Genomic DNA, 24,027 nt, shown 5'->3' with positions numbered 1-24,027 from the left:
TAATATTTAGTATCTACTGTTAGCTAGTTTATTGTGATGGTGGTGTATTTATTATGTTGCTCTGTTTTGTTTGTTGTCTCTTCTGTTTTGTTTTTTTTTATCTCCATACAGGTGATCCAGGTGTTTTGTTTTGTTTTTCTTTCTTTTTTCTTCCCCCCTTTCTCACCGTCTCTTCTCCCCTCTATTTTTCTTTCTCTCCCTCTCTTTCTTTCATTCTCTCTCCCTGTCCTATCCCCCAGTCATGTCTGTCCCGTCTGTAACAACCAAAAATCAAATCAAATAAACACATAATTATAATAAAGATCAGTCAAATGGATCAATATGGCAAGGCCATGATGATCCACTTGGTAAAGTAAATCCGCTTGGCATCTTTCTTAGCCTTCAGACAACAATTCTGATAGTTAATGATCCAAATGGGACAGGCAAAAAAAAAGAAAGAAAGCAAAATAACTGTTTTGTATCTTTCAGGATCTTCAAATGAGGGAGACACACATCTTCGTTATACAACAAGTAAATAAGTACATTATTTTCTCCTTGAATTTATTCATGCTGACCAATCAGAATGTTAAGTGCATTACCTCGGCCACAGTTTGGTATGTTTTTAGAAATATTCCTGCGTTTTCATTTCAGTTCAAAGTTGCGGAAACTTCCCTGTTATTGAAAATGCTGTTGCTCAGCAAACTTCACGATACTATTTGATATACCGATGCCAACGTTTGTACAGATTAGTGGGTCCAGAAAGAGTGAAGTGTATCAGCAATGGCATGTGGTCAGACTTACCTGAGTGCAGAGGTATAAACACATCAATGATAATCATTTTTAACGATCTCTCAAAGCGTTGGGGAGAAATTTTAATTTGATGGTTGTTTCTTGTGTCCAGCTAACTTCTGTGCTGTCAACACCAATGACAATCCTGCATACATATCTGTGGGAACTGTGCACATAGAAAATGGTGAGGAAGAGAGAGTGGAGTGTGTGAAACCACACAGCTGGTCGTTTGAACATTATTCTAAGATTCGATGCATCAATGGAAGAGTGGAGGCAACTGAATGTAAGTATTACTGTAAACTCTCTGTGTTTGAACGTGTCAGTCAGAAAAGAGTTTTCAGTGCTGTGTTGCCTACATGTTAACACGTTTTTATTACCTATAAGAAAGAAAACTTTTTAATAAATAAAACAACTGAACATGAATCATTTTAATAACAACTACATTTTAAAAGATCTGAGCACTTAATGTCTCTCAGTGTCGTCAAATCCAATCAAGCTTTTACAACTTTAAACTCCTTTAAACACACAGAAAAAACTACAGCAACTCTGCTGATTCACTGGTTCATTGTTTCTACCTTAATTTGTTGTCCCCAGAAGTACTGCACAGGCACCTGTCACACCTTGTAGTGTATGCTGCCGCCCTGACAGCTTCCCTTTCCCTGCACTAATGCCTGTGATGTGGAAATTATTAAAATGACTAACACATATTTTTCCCCATCTGCTTTTAAACCTGAAGTTATCCCTGGCATTTCCACTTGGCAATTTCTAGTGGAATCACAATAGATCTTATAGACTCTATTAATATGTATCTCTTTAATCAGAATCAGAAATACTTTATTAATCCTGAAGGAAATGATGGGTTACAGCAGGCAGCGTGCTGGTTGGCATGCGCACTCACAAAGGAACCCTCCGACCAAACATACTTACACAACATCACATTGGGGAGACAGGTCAGAGCGGTAGGCTGATAAGAAAAATAACGAAAATACACAACATGAAGTAAGAGGAGGAGATAAAAGCTCCACCCAGACTGAGCTCCTGAGGGGAGAACAGTTTGAGAACAGAAAAAAACACCTCAGCACAAAAGCACATGAATTGTAATACACCATAGAAGCACATGGCAAGCAACAGGGGTGGGTAAGGGGTGAGAGTAAGCCAGTGTAGACAGCGCATCAGGTCCTGCAGTATGCGCTGGGCCCAGACCCGCCGTCTGACCTCGGCCTTGGAGATAAGCATCCGAAGTCGTTTGGAATACAGGATGCGGGACACGGGATGGGGACGAAGAGTCTAAACAGAGTCTGTTATCAGAGAGAGTGTTTTTGATGTTGTGAGGCCACAGCTGGCACCGATATGGTAGACGCATGAAATGATGGTGGTTTCCTTTAGTGCGAACAACTGCATGTTAATTTTACAGTCGATCTAAATGTCCGTCACTGGTCTCTCAATCTCCCGTTGGAGAGCCGTGAGCTTCTCAGAGATGTTATCAATTTTGCGCTCAAAGAGCATACTCTAAGTGCCCACAACAGCATCAAGCTTCTCTTGATCTTATCCATGCTGCGTTTGATGAGCACATTTTGAGAAGTCACAACTTGTGCCACGGTTTCAATCACAGCGGGCAGCCTTGTGGGGCTTTGATCAGCCATTTCCGCTTTCTTCAATTTCCGATAAGCTAGGGCCAAGCCAGCTCCGATCAGCAAGAACCCCGTTATCATGCTTCCGAAAAGGTAGATGTCTTCAATGTCCTCAATCGACAGTCCCGCCAGGCACACGACCCTCCAGTTCCTCCACCCATCCATCGTGTATCCGGCGGGGAATGTCCCTCCAGGACACTCGGGCTCACCCGAGCCCAGGCTTCTCATTGAAAGGAGAGTGTGAATTGCATTTATGGACGAGTTGATCAAATCTATAATTCCTCTTTAAGGTTTTAACATATGCAGAAAGGCTTTAAACAGAGTTTACTGTGTAATCACCTTTAATGAGGCTGATAAATATGTTGTTTACTTTGTGCCTCGTGTAAACACACGGGACTATTTAGTAAACAACCATATCCACTTCTATAGAAACTTCTGCCTCATGCAGTGATTTAAACAGTATCCCAGTAAAGTCGATTCAACAAAATATTAAACCTGATAAAAAAAACTGTCAGCAGCTTGTAGACATGTAGAAAACTGAACACACCTCATCTGCAAATGTTAAGTAACTGAAGTGTTCACACTGAGCTTCTGCATCACTGTTTACAGGTTGTAACAGGGTGGAACATGCAGTGGTGAGTGTTCCTCTTTAAAAGAAATGCTGTTATTGCTCTGATCTGTCATTTAAAGATGCTTAAATGCAGAATCACAACTTGATTTTTTTACACTCGTAATTTATTCATAAAACATATTTTCTTCTAAGCAGGAGTGCAAAGCACGGCTGTAGCTGAGGATTTCCTCACCACCTTGGAGCTTTTAAAGGAGACGCCTGACATATGATCACATCATCATTTTCATCTTTGAGAGTGTGAGAGAAAATGGTTTGTGTGCTCGTATATGAAACAAAAACACAGCTGAACTGAATAAAGTCTCCTCCTCATAAAGACTCCTGCTGCTCTTTACTGTTCTTGTTTTTAGTGTTTATATCTGAAGAGCACCAATTTAAAAATCAATCAGTTCTCAAATTGTGACCAAAGTTATAGGAAACAACACATTACAACATTAAAATAATCCTGTTTTCAAACAGTAAAGAAATTAAAAGAAGTAATGCTTCTTTTTCTTTTCTTTACTGTTTAAAAACAATTATTTCCCAAATATCAAAACAAGTGTATTATTAAGATTCTTGCACATTTCATTACACTCATATGCAGTGAATCTTTTTCAACATTCACCTACGGTAATGTTATAAAAACCACGCTGTTGCCTTCCTGTTAACACACACCTGAATGCTCTAGACCTGCAAAAAGCCAAAACCTCTGCTTTGATAGATGTACTTCACAGAACCACATAGTGCTCTGAAGACTCTTTTTTTCACATGACTGTACAGCATTGAAAACACAAAAACATTGCATATGTACAGGTTTTAGTGCGGTTTATGCTCCCACCCAGAATAGGTCTTTTTCTGGGAAGGTAAATGGTAAATGGCTTGTATTTGTATAGCACTTTTTAAATATGCAAGGAAGGCCTTGCATATTTCAACAGGACAACACTAAACTGCATCCTGCACCATCTTTACAGCATCACTTTGTAGTGCAGGAGTCTGGGTGCTGAATTTGCCTGCAGTTTAACTGAAGGGAAATATTTCAGACAAAACCAAAGAATCTTATATCAGACAAATCTCCCAGAGGTTCCAGCTGCTGGTCTCCTCGGGTTCCCAGATGTTTACGGACATCCGAGGAACTGAAGGAGGTCAGGGGTATATTTGCACCAACCAGGTGATTTCCAAAGAGATATTAACTGAAAACTTATCTTTAAAAAGACTTGTCTGTTGGTGAGTCTTCATCTGTAAAAGAAATGCAGTGTATGCCTAATTATTGCCCTCAAATAAAGAGTCATTATATGTTATTCATTGTACACTTGTTTTACTTTATTTAAAAAGCTTGAAATTTGTTCATGAAACATCTCAACTTAAAACCAGATGTGTAACTAAAGCTAAACAACAAAGGTTATTCACACCTACAGCTGTTCAAGCTCACAAGTGGCTGAAAGCTCTCCCTTTCACCTACATTACTCTAAATCATAAAACTACATCAAGTTTTAAAAAAAAAAAAAATCATTGTGCTTGTTTTTGACAAATTGCACACATGTGTACTGCAGTCACAGTTTAGAATTCCTCTAACCACCAGCGATTATTATTTTTATTAGAAGTTTATTATGTATTTGGTGAACCAGCATTAATTATTAGAAGTTAGAACCGGCAAACTGTTTGTACTAAAAATAATTACATGATTTGTCTATCAAAAATCTCATCATTCATTTTAAAATGAATCCGTTAAAAATGACAGTGACCGTGCTAACCAAACCTCTGATATGAAACGGTAAACACTTCAGTAACAGCAAAAAATCCTGCCTAGACTTGGACTTGCTAAAGTAATGTTTAAAAATGTTTCATTATTACCAGAATGTCTTTTTTTAAGTTTAAATTAAATTTACAGGTTTTTATCTTAAACATGTCACACAAATCCATCAAAATCTGGTTGGATTAATTTTTTTTGTCCTAAGTTTAGATGGTACGTGAGTCTGACTGCGAGTCACCGCCATGTTAAAATACAAACACACTGCAGAGGTGACTACGCCTTTGGTTCTCCCTACATGATTTCTGTGCCAAGTTTGTTGCGCTGTGCCTTTAAGCTCCAGTTTTTTGCCAAGGAGCGTCAGTGGGCATGATCAGAGGTGGCCAAGTTCTGCACAGAGGAAGATGAATCGAGTCCAAGCAGCGTTCCCAGGTAGGACTGCTCTCGGTGGTCCAGCATCTGATCCGACCTCACGGGGTGGACGATGTTGCCCGGTTGAGGTGTGAGGGTGTACTTCTCTAAGAAGGCCATGTCCGTAGCCTGGTAGCCAGAGTTTTGCTGCTGTCCTTGAGTCTGCAAGCTAATGACTGTGTGAGTCTGTGAGGAGTGAGGTGGAGGCCTGTGAACGGTCAAGTCGCCCTGCGCTCCTCCAGCCATCTGGATGGGAACTAAAGTGACGGGAACGCACACGTTTGTAGGAGCGGGGCTGGTTTGGTGGCTCGACTTGGGCTCGGCATGGTACGTCTTTGAGCTTTCCTCAAAAGTAACCGACACTATTTTTTCTTCACCGATCGAGCTGAGGGGCTGCTCGGCAAAGCGCGTGCTGTGCACGTGGTCGACGTGGTACTTGAGCTTGTCTTTTCTTTTAAAAGTGGCGCTGCAGTGGGGACAGTTAAAGGGACGGACGTCTGAGTGAATCACCATGTGCTTCGTCAAAGTCTTCTTGATCCGAAATGTCTGATGGCACTCGGGACATCTGTGCGGTTTCTCACCTGTTACACATAACACAGAAAGACAGACATTCACGTCTACGGCACCTTTAATTTTAATAATAATCATCTTCTGTCCTGATGGACCCTGCATCAGAACACTGACTGTCAGGCTTTCAAGACCCCCCGACTGTTTGTAGAGGCGTCTTTTGTTATCACTTCTCCAAACCTAAAAAGTCTTTATTTCATGGTTCTTCTAAATGTTGTCTACTCGACACAGCTCATACAAATGAAACTGTTAAACAACGAATGCACAGCTGTCAGCAGCAGTTAGTGGTCTTGTTATAGTTTCTGCATCCAGGAGTCTGCTCAGATCTGTTTGTGTCAAAGTGACTTAAGTTTTATCATGAGACGGTGAGCGCGGAGCTTACAGACACATCCACGGGGCTTAAAGTGAGATTCAAAGGAGTATAACAAGAATGACTACTCATCCAGATATCTGTGTCTACATCCAAAACAGAATATAATCTCCAGTTGAAGCTGCTTATGTTTAAAGGATTCAGTTTATAAAAAAAAAAAGAATAAAACAAGCCTAAAAACACTCATTAAAGATCCACTTCTTTTCTGTTCTCATACAGGAAGTATTTTCATGCAAATGTAGACTTTCCACTAACTCATTTGCTTCCTTACCTGAATGAGTCCTGAAGTGCATTTCTAGACTTGACTTTCCTTTAAATTCTTTCTTGCAGACCTCACACTGATGCACAGCAGTTTTATACCTGAGAGGAAAAAAATCTGTCATTAACACACAAAGGGAACGTTTATCAAACTTCCAGGCTACTCTGTAAAGGAGATGCAGAGAGAAGCCGGTGACAACAACAACACCACTGCACTAGAGAACCAGCCCGTGGTTTGTATAACATACTTCTGCCAGACTTTCTCTCCCAGATGAACACTTCTGTAATGGACTGTCAGGTGATCATGGCGTCTGAAGCACTTGCCACACTCCTCACACTGGTGTGCTTTCTCACCTGTAATAGAAATGGGCACAGTTAAAATACTGTTTTTAAGTGTTTTACGCTGTACCATGTGACTCTGTGTGGAGAAAAAGCCACAAAAGTAACAAGTAAAACTGGAGAATAGCACTGCTGTCCCTTCCATGCTCACCAGAGTGTATTTTCTGATGTTTGGTCAGGTGATCGTGGCGTATGAAGGTTTTCCCACAAACATCACACTCATACCGCTTGTCATCATGGTGGACTCTGAGATGAAGCCTGTCCAAGGAACAGTTTTCTCATTAAAGACAAGTCTACTATGAAGTTATGTTCATAAGGTCATAAGATACCTTTATTAGTCCCACAGGTGGGAAATTTCATAGTAGAAAGTTTGAAACTTTTGTGATCACCAACACCAAACGGCGTCTCCAAATCTCACAGGACCCACCTGTAGGAGCTGCCGTGACGGAAACTTTGGCCACAAATACTACAGAGGTGAGGTTTCTCTCCACTGTGGATCCTCAAATGCTCCTTTAGGGTTGTCCTGTGATGTGGAAACTCAAATATGATCATCTATGACTATTTTTTTTAAATAAATAATCATTGCTGTCTAACATAGTGCACTCCCACATAAAAACGGGCCATGTGGGAAATGTAACAGGCACAGACAGGTGTACCTTTCTCTTACTGATTTCCCACAAACCAAGCAGGTCCACTTTCTTTTGCCTCCATGTGTGCACTCGATGTGCCTCTTCCTGTTGCCGGTGTCATTAAACTGACGACCACAGATCTCACAGGGGAAAGGACCTGAAAATGAGGCAGGATGAAATCGAGTACATCAATTGCTACTTCAGTACGGTTACAAAGTACACCCTGGCACATTCAGATAACCATTCACTCTCACATGAACAAATACAGTCAATTTAGAATCACTAACTTAACCTAAACTAACCCGTCTGCATGTCTTTGGACTATGAGACGAAGTTGAAGCACCTGGAGAAAAACGTTAAAGGTTTGGATTTAATATAGTCTGAAAACATGAAAAACAAAAACTTTATCTCCTGAATATTCTCTATTTAAATACTTATCTGAGATTCAAAAATACGTTTAAATATATAAGTGAAACAAATAGTTCTCACCTAAGTGGAACTTCTCTTGGTGTTTCAGCCTGGCAAACCTGGATTTGAAGTATTCATCACAGAAGGAGCATTTAAAAGGCCGGTCTTGGCTGTGCAGGATCATGTGCTCCTCCAGATGAGGTTTGCGAGTGAAGGTCTTGAAACAGATCTGATACAGAGAGTTCAAAGGTTACAGGTAGGATTAATTCATCAATACAGCCCATATAAAAGTCATGGGTGTAAACTCTGGTTATTTCACAGATATACTAATATAAAGAGTTTCTTTAAATATTGACACAGGAAAACATTGATCAATGAGCTTAATCCATTATTATAACTTTACCACAAGACCACAAACTATCCAGTTTAGCCTACAGCTGCCATCCTGTATAAACTCTGAGCAATAAATTATTATCATTTAGTCTCTTATAAAAGACATTTCACAATAAGTTGTGTAACATGTAAATTTCCATTTTAACAAACGTTACTTGCTGAACAGTCCTTGTCTTTGAAAATAATCTGTCACCTTCCTCTCCTCTCCTTCTTACATCTTTCTCCATTTCTCAGATTAAAACGATCACACACTAACTTTTTTCTCTTCAAACACAACAACTGTTGGAGCAGCAAACAAGAGAGACTGTGTGGCAAACGGCACAGACACTTTGTGTTTGGTGACACCTGTTGAGCTGTCTGAAAAGCTGCATTTGAAATGACATGCCACATAAAAAAAATGTATGAATTTTAAAAAAAAATCATCTTTGTTGATCCTCACTCCTCCTCCGTAGGCCTAGCAGAAGGCTTGAAAATAAGTACTGTAACTTTATTGACATTTGCATGCATGAATGCATGACAGAGACGAGAAAGGAAAACGTGTTCAAAGAGTTTGCAAGTGGGACCACAGTGGTTGTGCGTTCTGGTCTGATCATCAGCTGCAGACTGCAGAATGAAAAATTAACTCATTTGATAAAGGGAGGGAGAACCTTCAGTTTTCAGGCCCCTCTTCTGTGGAACCAGCTTCCAGTTTGGATTCGGGAGACAGACACGATCTCTACTTTTAAGATTAGGCTTAAAACTTTCCTTTCTGCTAAAGCATATAGTTAGGGCTGGACCAGGTGACCCTGAATCCTCCCTTAGTTATTCTGCAATAGGTGTAGGCTGCCGGGGATTCCCATGATGCAGCTGCTTCTTCAGCCACCTTTCTCACTTACTATGCGTTAACAGACCTCTCTCCACTGAATCATACTTGTTATTAACCTCTGTCTCTCTTCCACAGCATGTCTTTATCTTGTCTTCCTTCTCTCACCCCAACCAGTCGCAGCAGATGGCCCCGCCCCTCTCTGAGCCTGGTTCTGCCGGAGGTTTCTTCCTGTTAAAAGGGAGTTTTTCCTCCCCGCTGTCGCCAAAGTGCTTGCTCATAGGGGGTCATATGATTGTTGGGTTTTTCTCTGTATGTATTAATGTAGGTTCTTGCACCTTGAGGCGACTGTTGTTGTGATTTGGTGCTGTATCAAATAAATTGAATTGAACAAATATTATTGTTGATTCCACAGACTATCAGTTAAAAAGATAAAGTTCTTAAAAAGTATTTAATTTGATAATAACTGATTGTTTGATTGACTGAGTCTTGGAAATATATTATAAAAAATGGATGTGGGCTCATCAGGAGAAATACATTTGCTAACATCACTGTCAATAACATAAATATTTCTTCAAAACTGAAACCAGTCCTCACAGCACATTTCCAGCTTTCACTCTTCCTCTTCCTTTTGGTAAGAAACTCTTGGATGTGGTCTGGATGAAACCTGACAGGAAAGAGAAGATACTTCATTACACAGCGCAACAGCACAGCAGCAGCTCAGCTGATGTTGGTGGTGTGTGATGTTTGTGCTGCACAAATGACTTAACTATAATATCCGACCTGCACTGGCTCCCTATTAAATTTCGTATTGATTTTAAAATCTTATTGCTCACTTTTAAAATCATAAGTAACACCGCGCCCAGCTATCTTACGGATCTCCTCAGCTTTTATATCCCTGGGAGAGCGCTTAGATCAGCAGGCCAAATGCTCCTGGTGCGACCTAGATCTCGGCTCAAGACCAGAGGTGACCGCGCATTCGCCACTGTCGCACTCTACCTCTGGAATAACCTCCCCCTAGCTATTCGGGCGTCTGATTCAATTCAATCTTTTAAATCTCGATTAAAAACTTATTTGTTTAGTCTTGCTTTCCCCGCCTCCTAGAGCCCACATTTTTAGTGTACTGGAACTTATCTTTATCACTTTGTTAATGTTTATAATGTTTTAACCTTCAGCATTGTGTGCAGACTTCACTGGTGCCTACTATGCCTGGTGTATTATTGGTTAGTTATGTCACCTGCCTGTTAGTATATTTTATTTGTATTTTCATGTTTGTATTTATTATTGCTCTTAACTCATTCTGTGAAGCACTTTGGAATACCTGTGGTTTTTTAAATGTGCTATATAAATCAAATTGTATTGTATTGTATAATATCTTAACTAGAATTTAAGTAGAGCCAGAGTTTTACAAATATGAGCGCTATAGTGCTGGTGACACTGCTTCAATCATTTTAATTGTATATTAAATCCAATAACACGGAAACTGAACATGTAAAATGATAGACTGCCAATCTCAGACTCTTCACCACGAGGCTGATCTTTCTGGATTTATTTTTAACTATTAGTGTATATGAATTATCATTCACTGCACTGCACACACCATATACACTGTATGCACATGGATGCAGTGTTATAGCTTCTCTTTTTTGTACAAAGCAAAGCCTAAATACCTCACACACATGAGTTGGTGATGATTTTCAACCAGAGCGACTGGGAGTGGTCCAAACATACTATACTTGCACATTTACATCCATTTTCTTACCCTGGCATCAATCATCCCATGAACATTATGTGAATTTATTACAATACCAAAGTAAAATGGCCATCTCTCACCTCCTGACGTGCTTGGCCAGGGTTTTCTTGCTGGCATGGAGTTTGTTGCAGAAGGGACATTTGTGCTCCTTTTTCTGGAACGGGACGTCGCTGGCGTGCTTCTTCTTGTGTACAGTCAGGTTAGACTTGGTGGAGTAACGCTGCAGACAGATGTCACACTGGAAAGGTTTCTCGCCTGTGTGCACTCGAGTGTGGCTCTCATATTTCCCTGGAAATATGATTTATACTGTATTAGGAACACATCTGGGTCATAAGATAAACACACACTACAGACGTACCTCTACAAGAAAAAAACCCTTTACACTTACAATACAAACCCAGCAATGCCTTTTAGAGGCACTCTCTAAAGACACTTTAGAGGCCACAAAAAAATCTATTTATAAACAATGGCCATGTAAGTTTGGATTTTTTCCCCTTAATAATAAGCACCTTCATTTAGAAACTCTTGTATTTACTTGTGTTATCTTTGTCTAATATTTACATTTGTTTAATGATCTGAAACATTTAAGTGTGACAAACATACCAAAAAACAGGAAATCAGTAAGGGGCTAAATCAGTTGAATAGTCTTCCACACTAGTTGTGTTATCACTAGGGCTGCCACGATTAGTCGACTAGTCACGATTACGTCGACTATCAAAATCGTCGACGACTGATTTAATAGTCGACGTGTCGTTTGAAGCTTTGTAAGATCCCAAAAGACGCAGGAATAAGTACGGTAGCAGGATTTAAGAGTGTAATAACGGACTGAAACAGAAGATGGCAGCACTACATGTACAAGGATGCCCGCTGCCGTTAAACCCCGAAGAAGAAGAAGCTGTGTCCCAGAATTCATAGCGCAGCCCAGCTCAGTTTCCAACAATGGCGGCAGCTAGTTAGTTTTAATATTACTCTTAATATTCTTTCTGGGTCACAAAATAAACGTTTAACATATTTTCAGACGAGAATGTAGCTGTGTAAACCTCAAATATCTGCTCAGTTTATCAGGACACCGCATATTTTCAAAAGCGCTCCGATGTTTTCGGAGACGTCTGTTACCCACTAGCTCGATAGCTAGCCGGGGGCTAGGTCACTAGAGCCGTGAGAACACCGGACTCCCGGCAAATCGTTTTCAAACCCACCGCCGTCTTTCGCTACTCAGGTTAAACATGATATATAAGTCAAGTGACTTATATAACTTAAAAATGTTGTTTGGCTTTTTTCAGTATTTATTTGTTCCTGAGTAAATCGGTTTGGCTGAGATTAAAGTTATAGTTTTTACACAGCTGAATAAACATCAAGCAGACAACTGATCATCAGAAGTGTGAGATGCTCATCCTGTTATATTTTAGATAGCAAGGAGTTTATTAAACTTCACCGAAACAATCTGCAAATTTCATTAAAATTTAATAAACTATCATCTTGTCTTTATTTTTAGTTAGCACAGACCATACACACTTAAAGCTGTAAGCTAATGATAGTTATATAAGAGCAGATGCTGCTGGGGCAATAAGCTGTACATTTTACGTCCAATGGATGATGATCTGATTAGTCGACTAATCGCAAAAATAATCGGTGACTAGTCGACTATCAAAATAATCGTTTGTGGCAGCCCTAGTTATCACAAATCCTGCTTTCCTTGGTTAAACAGAATCTAATATTAAACACTTGCTGAACATTACAAACTTACTGTATTATAAATATTATGAAACAGAAGGAACCATGGCCAGGAGATGAGACTCGTATGAAAATGTAGACAAAAAAGAAGACCCTTCGTATGACATAACTTGTTTTACTGTCTAACAGGTTAACCGTGTTAATGGTGTATATATATATTTTTTTACCCATGAAATTATGGGGGGTGAAATGCTGCAATAAAATTTAAAAAGTGCAAACTACAACTCAACTCTATTAACTTTTAGGGTTACAAAGCGCTGATAAATAAACAAAAAGTTTTACAAAATCAATTTTGACTGATCTTCTATGGAATGACCCTCAAATCTTAGGCTGTGGTAATTCATGATGAGCATTTATAGCTATTATATGTGTGTGCCGACCAAACATTGAATGACAGTACAAAAAATAATTATCTCTGGTCTTATCTGTTAACCCTGTAAGATAAGAATAACACTAATAATCTAGATCTTATTCCGTGGTTCCCACCTGCACGGTCAAACGTCTTGTCACATTTGGGGCACTTGAGGATCTTCTTGCTGGAGTTCTGTATGATGACTGGAGCCAGACCTTCAGGATACACTGGACTCTGGTTAGAGCTTCCTGCTGCTGCTCCAACATGCATCTCCACCCTGTCAGCAGCCTGCTGCTCTGTCCTCTGTAGATCTGAATTCTGCAGATCTGCACGGCTCTCTGCCTCATCAGCTGTCTCAGCAATAATAGCGGCATTTGCGTCTCCTCTCTCTTCCTCCTCCTCTTCCATATCCATTACATCGTCACCCTGAACTGGTTTAGATGCCTTATTCACATCCAGCTTGGCTGTCACATTCACTTCCCCTTTTCCTTCCAGTCTGTTTTTGTTGTGCTGCTTTGATGATGCAGTGCTTTGTTTTTCCTTGGGAGCACTGCTACAGTACTCACCATCATTTCTTTTATACTTAGTAGGTGTTCTCCTCCTACGAGCTGATCTCCGTGTGGTAGCACTTCCCTGACCTGTCGTCTTTTCTTCCTCATTTGAGACCTCCTGATGTACATCAGTGTGTACACTCTCAGCCAATTGACCCTGATTGGAGTTATCATGACCGAACAGGTTTCCTTGAACATCAGCTGGACTGTGGATCTCTGTATCAGCTCCTGGTGAGTTGTTGGAGGTAGTTTCCACTTTACGAGAAGCTATTGTCTCAACCTGGGTTTGTATTACACTTACAGGTTGTACTTCACCGTCTTTACATAACAGCTTTAATATATCCATCATGTCCAGGAATCGGGCCGCTTCAGTTAGAGCTGGGAGTGCTGTCTCTGCAACAACACACTCAGCGGTGTACAAGAAGCTGAGCAGGTGCTGGAAAACTGAGTCCTCCACGTGCTCCAGAGTCACATGAGTTTTAGCAGAAGGATTCTTGGACAGCTCAGCATGGAAATAGCTGCTCCCATGGGCCAAAACCACCTTGTGGGCACTGTAGGTCTTCCCACCTACAGACACAAACACATCGCAGAACTTCTGCCGGCTCCGGTCCTCATTCAAGAAATTGAGGAGGTTGTTACTGTGCTGTGACATGATCAGATGTCTCATTTGTGGGGCTGACTCCTGTAACGTTTCAGAGTTTGTTGGGATGTTGGATGGAGGTACACCGTCACCACTGGCACTGGCCTGCCTGCCACGTCTGGGACGGAGCATAGTGCTAGGCTTTTTCGTCATTAATGTGTCTGCAGGTCTACAAGGAATCCCTCCTGGAGAGAAGAGGAATGTCATCAGAGCTGGGACTGAACATATATAGCTGCTGACTACTTGGTTTTTTATTCAGATTTCACAGGAGCACGTTAGTCAAGAGGTTCCACAAATGGTTTGGTATGTAAGTGCAACACAGTGCAGCAAAGCTGACTGTAAAAGGAGACTGTAGTCATACATATGCATAACCACACATAAAAAGATGCTAAGAGATTTCTCGTGCTAATGCGAAACACAAAACTGCTATTCGTTATAAACAATACATTCAACACAATAAAGGCCTCAGTGGCCTTAAATGTGAAATTAAGCTAACTTAACTCTGCTGCTAATCTAAATTGTTAACTGCCAGGACAGGGGCATTTACATATTCGCTCCCCACCTCAAGGACCCCTAACATTGTGTTATCGGAGTGACGGGCGGGCCCCCCTCCGAGGAGAGTGTTGACAAACGACCTCTGATGTTACCCTGCAAACTATCATTTCATACGCACTCGTATTTTAACCAAACGTCTTACCTAAGAGTTGCGGGACACGTTTACAAGGGACCGCGTACCCCCAGCTTGAATAAGAAATGTGAGAAATAAACGAAGGAATAATAATTTCCTGGATATTTGTAACGCCCCACCAGACACCGAAACAAGCCGTTTGCTCATTGGCTGCTTCAGCTTTTGTTCTCTAACGGTCCATTTTTATCCGCGTAAACACAAGCAGCAGAGAAATAAACCTCAACAATTACGACAGTTCATGTCCGTGTTACTTCATTTTCTATATAATACATGAAAAGTCAAAGACGAAATAAACAAAGGCTGGGGTGTTTTTTGTCGATTATCATGGTGAGCTCATAACACGACGGCATCATGGGTAATGTAGTTCAACAGCTTATGGCATACTGGCTTTCTTTTTTTTCGACTTTCCAACTACATTTATCTGACAGCTAACATTTAAGATTTTTTTTAAACCGTTGACAACATATAAATGCAGTATTTTGTTTTTAAAAATGTAAAATTTCCAGCCAATTGCAACAATAATATAATATAAAGTAATATTGGAGGAATCGTGGTGAGATGGTCGGCACTGTTGACCCACAGCAAGAAGGCCCCTGGATGTGAATCCACGATTAGGCTGTGGCCCCTCCAGGTGGAAGAATTTACAGAGTCACCCACCTCCTGCAGGGCAGTTTGGTTGTACTGTATATTTAAATTTGAAGTACATTGTTAGCACTGTACTTCTGAATTCACTAAAGTGAATGCATGGCAATACGGTGTATATTAGCAATATTTTCAGTGAATGAGTTTAAGGGTTCAAAACCCTCATCATAGGGTGGAGTCCTAGGTTTATCAGCCTGAGCCAGACCAATGGTAAAATAAGCAACACAAACAGAGCATCAAGCCCATTAGTTGTCCCAGAGATCAAAGTGAATGCTCTTAGAGTTAAATGAATTGTGGTTACGTCAGAGGCATTTAAATGACAAAGATGCTTCCCAGATTAGAAACACTGGCCTCAGTTTGCCTCATTCAAAGACTGGAGCCTTGATCCAACCCACTGCAGCCAAACTGCACTCAACCTGCAGTGCATATGTGTGTGCACGTGCACACATCCATTTGCGTTAGTGTCCATGTTTCAGGACATGTGCATAAAAGTGAATGGAAGGACTGCTTACCTCTACATAAACTTAATTCTCAAACTGAATTTCAGTTGTGCCCAAACTCTGGCACCTCTGGCATCGCCATCCCTTACATAAGAGGACATTAGAGTTCTGTCCAGGGAACATGCTTGAAGTTGTTCAGATTAGCCTCTTGGGTGCACCCCTCCCTTCCCCAACACGTTTAACGTGTAAGACATTGTAAGTGCATTAGCTTAATCCCTCCTATCTGGCGTGCAGCGATCCATGCATTTCAGTGAACGCACACAAACAGTGGTCCTCAGGCAGTGAAGATGGAGGTGCACATGCAAGTATTTTCACCTGTGTTTGATCCAAAATAACAAACCTGCCAAATATTGAACAGTTTGTAGGATTGTAAGGGACAATGTTGAGATTCAGCGTGTATTCGTGCATGCTGTGGTTGCTTTTTGCAGGTAAATATAACTTGTGTGTTGTTGTCACGGGTCAATATTAGAGTCATTAGTATGTTTTTCTGCTCTCGTTCTCACCTCGTCATTGGCATATTTGAAGTGAAGTGAAGTGTACTGAAGTTTGTACAACTGTTTGTTTTTTTTGTATGTTTAAAATTAATTCATTTGTGTAGACGCCTTACGTGCCTCTCTGTTTACACAAATATATGTATAAAAAGTTATAATGAACTATAATCTGCTCTCTAGACACCGTCTCCAGCGAGGACATCAGTGGATGTGAACAGCAGCCATGCCAAAACGGTGGTGTATGTGAGAGCCACAATGGAGGATTCAGATGCCTTTGCGCCTCTCAGAGCCAAAACGGGCAGCTGTATGGTGGACAGAATTGCACAGTTGCACTTACAGGCTGTAATGAGAACCAGTGTGAGAATGGAGGAGTGTGTTCTCCCTTATTTGTGAACGATCACCACAGTTACACATGCATCTGCCCTGCTGGCTTCACCAGCCCTAAATGCCAGACTCCTACTGTTTTCTCATTTGAGTCCAGAGGCTATATGTACATACAGACGCCGCTCCTAGACCAAGAAGCTCCTCTTAACGTCACCTTCAGCTTCAGGACAGAACAACCGGTTGGGACCCTCTTACAACGCAGGGTGGACGATCTGCTCTTCAGCATCGAGCTGATGCACGGGCATCTCTGCCTCCTCAGCCTGAGAGGCCAAGGCTCCAGCACATTGGTTCAAGAGCTTCCAGGATATTTGTCTGACAGCAAGTGGCACACAGTGGAAGCATCTCTGGGTGGCGTGGTCAGTCTCATCAGGCTGCTATGCACTGAAGGAAGCTGCGCCAGAGAGTCCAATGCTGAAGTCCAGCTGCTTGAACAGGCCTCCTCTCTCCCTGAGCCCGGAGCAGTTCGTCACAGCCTCTTCATTGGAGCAATCAGTGGGAACTGGACACTGGGCAGGGCAGTGGAGGAAGCAGACTACCCTCCTGCTTTTCTGGGCTGCTTCAGAGATGTGTTTGTAGACTCACGGCTGTTATTGCCGGTTATAGCGCCAGAAGGTTCACACATCCAGACGAACATCACTGTGGGGTGCAGCGACAAAGACAAGTGTGACGACAGCCCGTGTCAGAACCGAGGCCGCTGTGTTAGCCAAGGCTGGAGGGGTTACCTTTGTGAGTGCCACAGACCATATGAGGGAAACAACTGTGCAGAGGGTAAGACTTACATATACATTAACGTCATTGCAAGCTGTGTAAATTTTTAAATTAGATTCTCAAATAAACTCAAATTGCTTGTTAGTTCCCAGTTTTTCTTCCTATTTGCTCCGCCATCCACAAAAACCTTGTCTGTCCCCGCCTACTGTTCAGGGCTTCTCCTGTGTTTGTTTCCTTACCTGCAACATTAAATACTGCATTAAGTCATGGCATTAAAAAGCTCTGCATCCAGTGTTTTGTTGACCTGTCTCTCCATCCCAGCCTCCTCCCTACATAGTCTTTTTATTTCTTTAGGTACAGAACCTCAAAAAACAAATTTTCTTTCCCACAATGAAACACAGCAATGGAGGTCCTCTTTAACAAATGGCTGTTTCAGTCTGAGGTTATAACTTTTAAAAATATGTAGGTTTTGTGAGCAAAAGCCTTTTTTGGCCTTGTGCAACTTTTGGTTTAATAGATGTGGTGCGATTTCCATTGAACCACATCCATTAGCGCTAACCTGATCTCTGTTAGGTAACATTTCTGAATCCTGAATAACATTTAATTTAGCTGATGACAAATTATTGGAGATACCCTTTAAATATAGGTGCACTGGTTCAAGTTCAAGCTCAGCCTGAGTCGTCTTGCTGCTCAAGTGTCAGTGGTGAGCTGTGAAGAGCAGCACCCTGCAGGATAAAATTAGTCGGCAGACGTTAAAGGAGCTTACGGAGCTGGTAGAAATAGCAGACTGTCAAGTCAAACAGCCATGCTTTTAGAACATACACCTGCATCGAGGATTAAAAAAACGTGGTGTTCAGTAATTGACCGGGAATGCCTTCAGTTTGCCAGATCAGGGAGTCTTATGGACTTGTGTCTTCTTTGGTTGCCAAACTGAGGAGCTCCTCCTTGTAATGACCTGCGAGCCTTCTTCATTGTAAAAACCTTTTACTGAAACAATAACTCGTTTAGTTCCCATAACACTGACAACTGTACAATAATCATGGCATTGTTTTGCTTAAAAATGAGATTAGAGACTATTTGGTGTTAGATAGGACGATACATCTTTTTATCACTTACATAAAGACTGGAGATGCTGCACATTTTTGATTTTACTGGGATTGTACATGTAAGACTTTACTGCTCCTGTTAAGTAAATTATGAATTTCTCTCTTTCTCGTGCTTATACAGAGTACATCACAGCCAGGTTTGGAAACAAAGACCTCGAGAGCTATGCTGTGTTCTCATTGGATGATGACCCAGGTGATACTGTGATCATATCCATGTTCATCCGCACCAGACAGTCCAGTGGTCTGCTCCTTATCATGACTAACAGCACAAGCCAGTACCTCCGCCTGTGGCTGGAAGCGGGTATGATCAAAGTTCAGGTCAACAACTTTGAGACCCTGGTCGGTCGGGCTGTGATCAATGACGGCCATTTCCACCTGGTGACTCTGAAACTGGAAGGAGTGGTAGCCACCTTGTTCCAGTCAGCCCAAAGCCAGGGCTTTATACCCATCAGGCTCATCCAGGTCCATCCTGGGGATATGGTTTATGTCGGGGGGCTACCAGACTCAAGGGCATCGGCTTCTTTTGGCGGGTACTTCAAGGGATGCATCCAGGATCTGAGGATTAACAACAAAAGACTGCAGTTCTATCCAATATCAACTCCGGTAGAATCGTACAACCTGGAACAACTCATCAGCATTGCAGAAGGATGCAGCAGCGACAACGCCTGTGCTGTGAGTTATGGCAGTGCTGCCATATCGATAACGCTGTTGTGCATGAGCTGCTACCCCTTGCGACCCTGGTGTCTGCACTAACACTGAAAGAGTGCTTTATAATTAATTGATACTGTCTTCTCTGCATTAGGTGAACCCCTGTCTTAACGGGGGAGTGTGTTACTCCATGTGGGATGATTTCATTTGCAACTGCCCCCCCAACACTGCAGGGCGGCGCTGTGAGGAGGTGAAATGGTGCGAGCTGTCTCCCTGCCCAGCTGCTGCAATGTGTCAGCCCCTCTCTCAGGGTTTTGAATGTAAGTAACCTGATAACAGGTTCCAGTCATGCATAATGCATGTCCTGAAAGTACATCATCAGGGAGGAATAAAGACTCTTTAAGAATTCATTTCCCATTCATGCCACATGCAAGCATTTGGAAGAATTTACAAGTAATGTGCAAGCCCCTCATATAGCATATAACTGACATCCGCTGAAGACATCATCAGCACTGCACGTCCCTTTAGGGGACTCAATGGTGCACACACAGTTTTAATTACAGCACTGTTGATTACAGCAGGGAACACAGTAGAGGCAGGGATCCTGCATGGGATTCCTCTAAGGCGTGGTAATCCCTGGTCAGATTAACTCTGCTGCCACATGGCTGTGGTAGTTTATGATGACATGTCTTCCTGGAGCAGTCACATGTTCACAGAGGGGAGGGGAAAAACAGCTTTTTAAACAGTTTTTGAGCTAATTTGCTTTTTAAAAAAAAACAAACGGTAAGGACAGTGGGGTTATTTCACACTGGATGTTTTTGGAATTATGTTTTCGTTGAAGTTATTAAGGCTCAGTCAGAATAAAGTGGAATCATCTCCTTCTGTACGCCAGTACAAATCAGTTTCCGCTGAGGCAGAGTTGGTATGTTTGTATTTGCTATGCTGCCAGGCTACTGTCAAGTGTGGTTGAACTTACAGAGTCCTGAAAAAAGACATTAGCTTAATTAAACTCTAACCTTGTGACTACACTAGGAACTTCCCGCTCACAGGGTGCACTTTGTAAAAGCAGACCAGAATGTTTTTTAATTAAACATGAGCAGTATGCAGTTCTTAAAGAAACTGGTTTAATGCTTTATAATACAGCGTGCAACTCAGCATGTAATTCCCCTGTAATTTAATGGAATGTCAGTGGGTTTTTTTATTTGATATTACAATGTAATTATAATAACCTACACATTCATAAAGGTAGGAATACTAGAATAATGCTTTTAGAGGACGCAAAGAAATAATTGTTGTAAATAAATTGAATAAGTCTGTAAGTAATTTTTAGTAATTAGTAAGTAACTTTACATAGTGCCACAATTCTGGGTATTTTACAGGAAAGGGGATAAGTCATACTCTAAGTAATTGCTGCTCTAAGTGCAGCATAATTTCTTGGTAATTTGACAGTAAAACCAATAACATGTCCCAATCTTACATTGTAAGTAGACTGTAGTTTTAAGGGTATTTTATGGAGTGGATTAGCCTTGACTAACCTCAAGGTACTTTACGGGGTTTGAGACACTCCTTTTGAGAGATGTGAACAGTGATTTTGAAAGAAAGAAAATTAAATTCACATAGGCCTGCAAATTTAGATGGCATTTATTTTTTGTTTTAGCATTTGTAAGGGAGAAAAGTTCTTCTCACATCAATGTTGGATAACTGAAAAGGAAAAAGGACAATCGAGTAATACAAAATCTACTGTGTACATGTGTTAAAAATAAAGGAAATTGGGAAAAGATTCATTTGCTCTATAATATGGCCCACGCCCCAAAATGTAGAGCATATTTACAATGGGTTGTGTCAAACTTTCAGCCACAGGGAAGACAAAGAGCAATGTGGTGTTAGGTTACTCTTCAAGACCTGAAAACACGAGTCTTTAATGTTCAGGGGGGACTGTAGTCTGTATGGGTGTGATGCTTTGAGACTGCAACAAGTAAGCTGCTCCTCCCTGTCTCTGCTACAGGCTTGTCTAATGTGACATTTCGGCTTGGAAGCAGCATTCCACAGTACCGGAGCAATGGAAAGATTAAGCGCAGCCTGACCAGTGTCTCCCTCAGCTTCCGCTCAAGACGGCTTGCTGCCACATTACTGCATGCACACAAGGACTCAAACTACCTGACGGTCTCTCTCCTGAACTCTCATGTGGTCATGGATCTCCAGGTTGGGGGTGACAAGGACAACGTGTCTATTCAAAGCCAGACTCAGTTCAGTGATGGAAAGTGGCACACTGTGAAGCTCAGCTTGGAAACCGAGGCATCGACCTCCAGTTGGATCATAGTCGTGGATGGAGGAAAGGAGGCCATTAGCATGCCCAAAACAGCTGTGGGTGACCTGGAGTTTCTCAGCAAGGAAGCGGACATCTTCCTGGGTGGTCTAAGCCTGAATGCTGGAGTGGATCTGTCTGGCTGTCTGGGTCCTGTCGAGATTGGGGGGCTTCTTCTCCCTTTCCACCCTGATACAGAGCTGAACCTGCCCAGACCTCAGGAGGAGCAGTTTTTGAGGATAAACAGCAATGCTCCTCTGCTGTACGGCTGCTGGGGAGCCAGTGTTTGCACACCTAACCCTTGCAGGAACGAGGGTGTCTGCGAGGACCTGTTTGACCTGCATCAGTGCACGTGTTCCTCCGAGTGGACGGGCTACCTGTGTCAAGACTCGACAGACCCCTGCATCTCCGGGCCCTGTCTCTACGGCAACTGTGTCAGCCTAGCTGGAGGGTATAAGTGTGTGTGTGAGCAGGGGTACAGCGGCGAGCAATGTGAGGTAGAAGTTGATATGTGTGAAAAAAGCAATTGCAGCCACGGCGCCACGTGCCTCAAAGGCTTCCAGACGTACTCCTGTCTATGCCCTCAAAATATGACCGGCCAGTACTGCGAGTGAGTTCCTCAAGAGTTGATTTCAATGTCATCAGAGATAGCAATGTCACCAGTTGTGCTGATTTGCAAACTTCTCTATTACAGCGAGAAACTCCCTGAAATCCCATGGTACATCGAGACCAATCCGTAAGTGCTTTTACATCAAATTCAACACACTTCACTTAACCAAGTAAACAACAAATCAACCATTTTTGAATTCAACAGTGTTGACTTTCTCTCTTCTGATGTTTGCCCAGACTTCCTCAGTTGCCTGTGTCTACATGCACGGGTACACGGTGGAACTACAGCTGCTTTAATGGAGGACGCTGCTCCGAGCCTGATGATGCTTGTTACTGCCTGCCTGGCTTCGCGGGACAATGGTATGACATGCATAATGATAGTTAATTTGCACGCAACTTGTGATTTTAAAAGTCCATGTCAGTGCAGCTACTGCCCCCAAGTGGCCAAAAACAGAACTTTTTTAAATTTTCCTTTCAGGTGTGAGAAGGACGTGGATGAATGTGCCTCTGACCCCTGTATGAACGGAGGTTTCTGTGTCAACTACGTGAACAGTTTTGAGTGCGTGTGCGACATGAATTACTCGGGGATTCACTGCCAAATAGACGTCAGCGACTTCTACTTGTACCTCTTCCTGGGCCTGTGGCAGAACCTCTTCCAGCTCGTGTCCTACCTCGTGATTCGTCTCGACGACGAGCCAGAAATTGAGTGGGGGTTCCAGATCAACGATTAGACCCTCTTTATGATGAATAAAATCAGACCTAGCTCGATGTGAAGGGTTAATCAGTCACAACAGCACATCTACTGGAGGAGATCTGCAACATCTTTGGGCTGTATGAATCAGTTTTATCTCTTCCTGTGGGAACATACACGTCCACAGACATTGCGAGCAAATATATCTACCTACATAGTCTCCGTGGAAAGGGGAAACTGTTCTCCTTTGTGGCCTCTTGTGATTTAGGTTGATAAACCAGGTGTATCTGCATTAATCTACACAATACCTGCAGTATTTAAGTGGTCCGTGTTGCAGATACACAGCTCTTGGTTTCAGTGTGCACTCATAAACATGAGACTTTTATGAATGTTTGAATTTTTTATGAAGACAATTTTTTTTTAAATCTCAGCTTTACAACGAGCTGCTAACGAGGAACAGTGGCTGTTGATATACGTTATGTATTCGTGTAATGTACTGACAGGGTCAGCAATAGAGATGTGTCTGTTGTGAACAGGTTTATTTGGTTATGTTGAACAATACATACTCCATCGTGTTTTTGACAGTGTGTGAATCTGGTTCTAATACTGAAAACTACACTTTAGAGAGCTCTGTGTGCCTTAAATATCCACTTTCTGATCTGTGCGACAGCTTTTCTCTCACTGGGGTTTTGTAACTGTTCCTCGCATAGTTATAATCAAGTGGATGAAACTGAAATTACAATATATGTATCTAAGACGTATTTACAAATATTTATGTAACGTAATATAAAATAAGTTGTCCCGCATACAGTATCTGATCTTGAAAGGGAACCCATTATGCTTTTCCTTCATTTCTCAAACATAGCATCTACAATTGTAGATGCTCATGTTAAACACGGATAGAGACTGAACTGGTGAGGTCAGCAAATGCAAACATGTGAGTTAAACACTCACTTTTAAGCATTTATTTTCTACTTTTGGCACTGTGTGATGTGATATGCCTAATATGGCCATCAGGCACACCTGACGGGCTGCAAAAGGTCCAATATGTGATTTTAAAAAAAGGATCATACTGAAATATGAATCATGCAAACCTACTCTGAGTCACAGGAAAAAAAAACATGTAGATGGAAATGAGCATTAAAGGTCTCTTTTAGGAGAAACAAATATAAATAAATGTGAAATGTTTGGAAAATGACAGTTTTTATTTAAATCCTTTGTATACATATTGCTCATCTGAAACAGGCACATTCAAGAAAACACTACTTCAATTCACTCATCTGGTGATAACAGGT

At 41.7% G+C, this 24,027-nt stretch overlaps 3 protein-coding genes across 3 annotated transcripts in view; 2 read left to right on the top strand and 1 right to left on the bottom strand.

Annotated features, from left to right (window-relative positions):
• The window catches only part of LOC102209048 (complement factor H-like), a 39,720-nt gene extending 36,487 nt beyond the window's left edge, over positions 1–3,233 (top strand). Inside the window, exons 7-10 of the mRNA XM_005752503.1 lie at positions 631–792; positions 881–1,051; positions 3,009–3,034; positions 3,166–3,233. Coding sequence (XP_005752560.1) covers positions 631–792; positions 881–1,051; positions 3,009–3,034; positions 3,166–3,186 — 380 coding nt within the window. The 3' untranslated portion in view covers positions 3,187–3,233. The remainder of the gene's footprint in view (positions 1–630; positions 793–880; positions 1,052–3,008; positions 3,035–3,165) is intronic.
• Positions 3,234–4,322: 1,089 nt separating this feature from the next.
• zbtb41 (zinc finger and BTB domain containing 41) lies at positions 4,323–14,780 on the bottom strand. The gene is made up of 11 exons (XM_005752500.1): positions 14,658–14,780; positions 12,904–14,145; positions 10,764–10,971; positions 9,528–9,597; positions 7,817–7,964; positions 7,355–7,484; positions 7,126–7,221; positions 6,850–6,956; positions 6,608–6,713; positions 6,373–6,461; positions 4,323–5,745 (listed from the first exon to the last, which is right to left on the bottom strand). The coding sequence occupies exons 2-11, from the start codon at positions 14,111–14,113 to the stop codon at positions 5,114–5,116; spliced, it is 2,796 nt and encodes a 931-aa protein (XP_005752557.1). The 5' UTR covers positions 14,114–14,145; positions 14,658–14,780; the 3' UTR covers positions 4,323–5,113.
• A 1,249-nt stretch (positions 14,781–16,029) lies between these two features.
• LOC102207672 (protein crumbs homolog 1-like) lies at positions 16,030–23,927 on the top strand. The gene is made up of 8 exons (XM_005752499.1): positions 16,030–16,218; positions 16,462–17,433; positions 18,601–19,151; positions 19,282–19,447; positions 21,133–22,042; positions 22,127–22,168; positions 22,279–22,401; positions 22,520–23,927. Exons 1-8 carry the CDS (start codon positions 16,170–16,172, stop codon positions 22,770–22,772), a joined length of 3,066 nt encoding a protein of 1,021 aa, XP_005752556.1. The 5' UTR covers positions 16,030–16,169; the 3' UTR covers positions 22,773–23,927.
• Positions 23,928–24,027: the final 100 nt, after the last annotated feature.

Source organism: Pundamilia nyererei, unplaced genomic scaffold, assembly GCF_000239375.1.
Source record: "Pundamilia nyererei isolate P.nyererei 1_Seehausen unplaced genomic scaffold, PunNye1.0 scaffold00362, whole genome shotgun sequence".
Taxonomy (NCBI): Eukaryota; Metazoa; Chordata; class Actinopteri; order Cichliformes; family Cichlidae; genus Pundamilia; species Pundamilia nyererei.
Note: the sequence above shows the minus strand (reverse complement) of the source record. Positions and strands in the feature narration are given on the sequence as shown.

Coding starts and splice junctions, on each gene's coding strand:
- zbtb41 (XM_005752500.1), bottom strand. CDS start 14,113: ATGACGAAAAAGCCTAGCACTATGCTCCGTCCCAGACGTGGCAGGCAG. Junction 6,957..7,125: donor CGTCACGGCAGCTCCTACAG/GTGGGTCCTGTG, acceptor TTCCTTGGACAG/GCTTCATCTCAGAGTCCACC. Junction 6,714..6,849: donor ACATCAGAAAATACACTCTG/GTGAGCATGGAA, acceptor TTTCTATTACAG/GTGAGAAAGCACACCAGTGT.
- LOC102207672 (XM_005752499.1), top strand. CDS start 16,170: ATGTTGAGATTCAGCGTGTATTCGTGCATGCTGTGGTTGCTTTTTGCA. Junction 17,434..18,600: donor GGGAAACAACTGTGCAGAGG/GTAAGACTTACA, acceptor GTGCTTATACAG/AGTACATCACAGCCAGGTTT. Junction 22,043..22,126: donor ATGACCGGCCAGTACTGCGA/GTGAGTTCCTCA, acceptor TCTCTATTACAG/CGAGAAACTCCCTGAAATCC.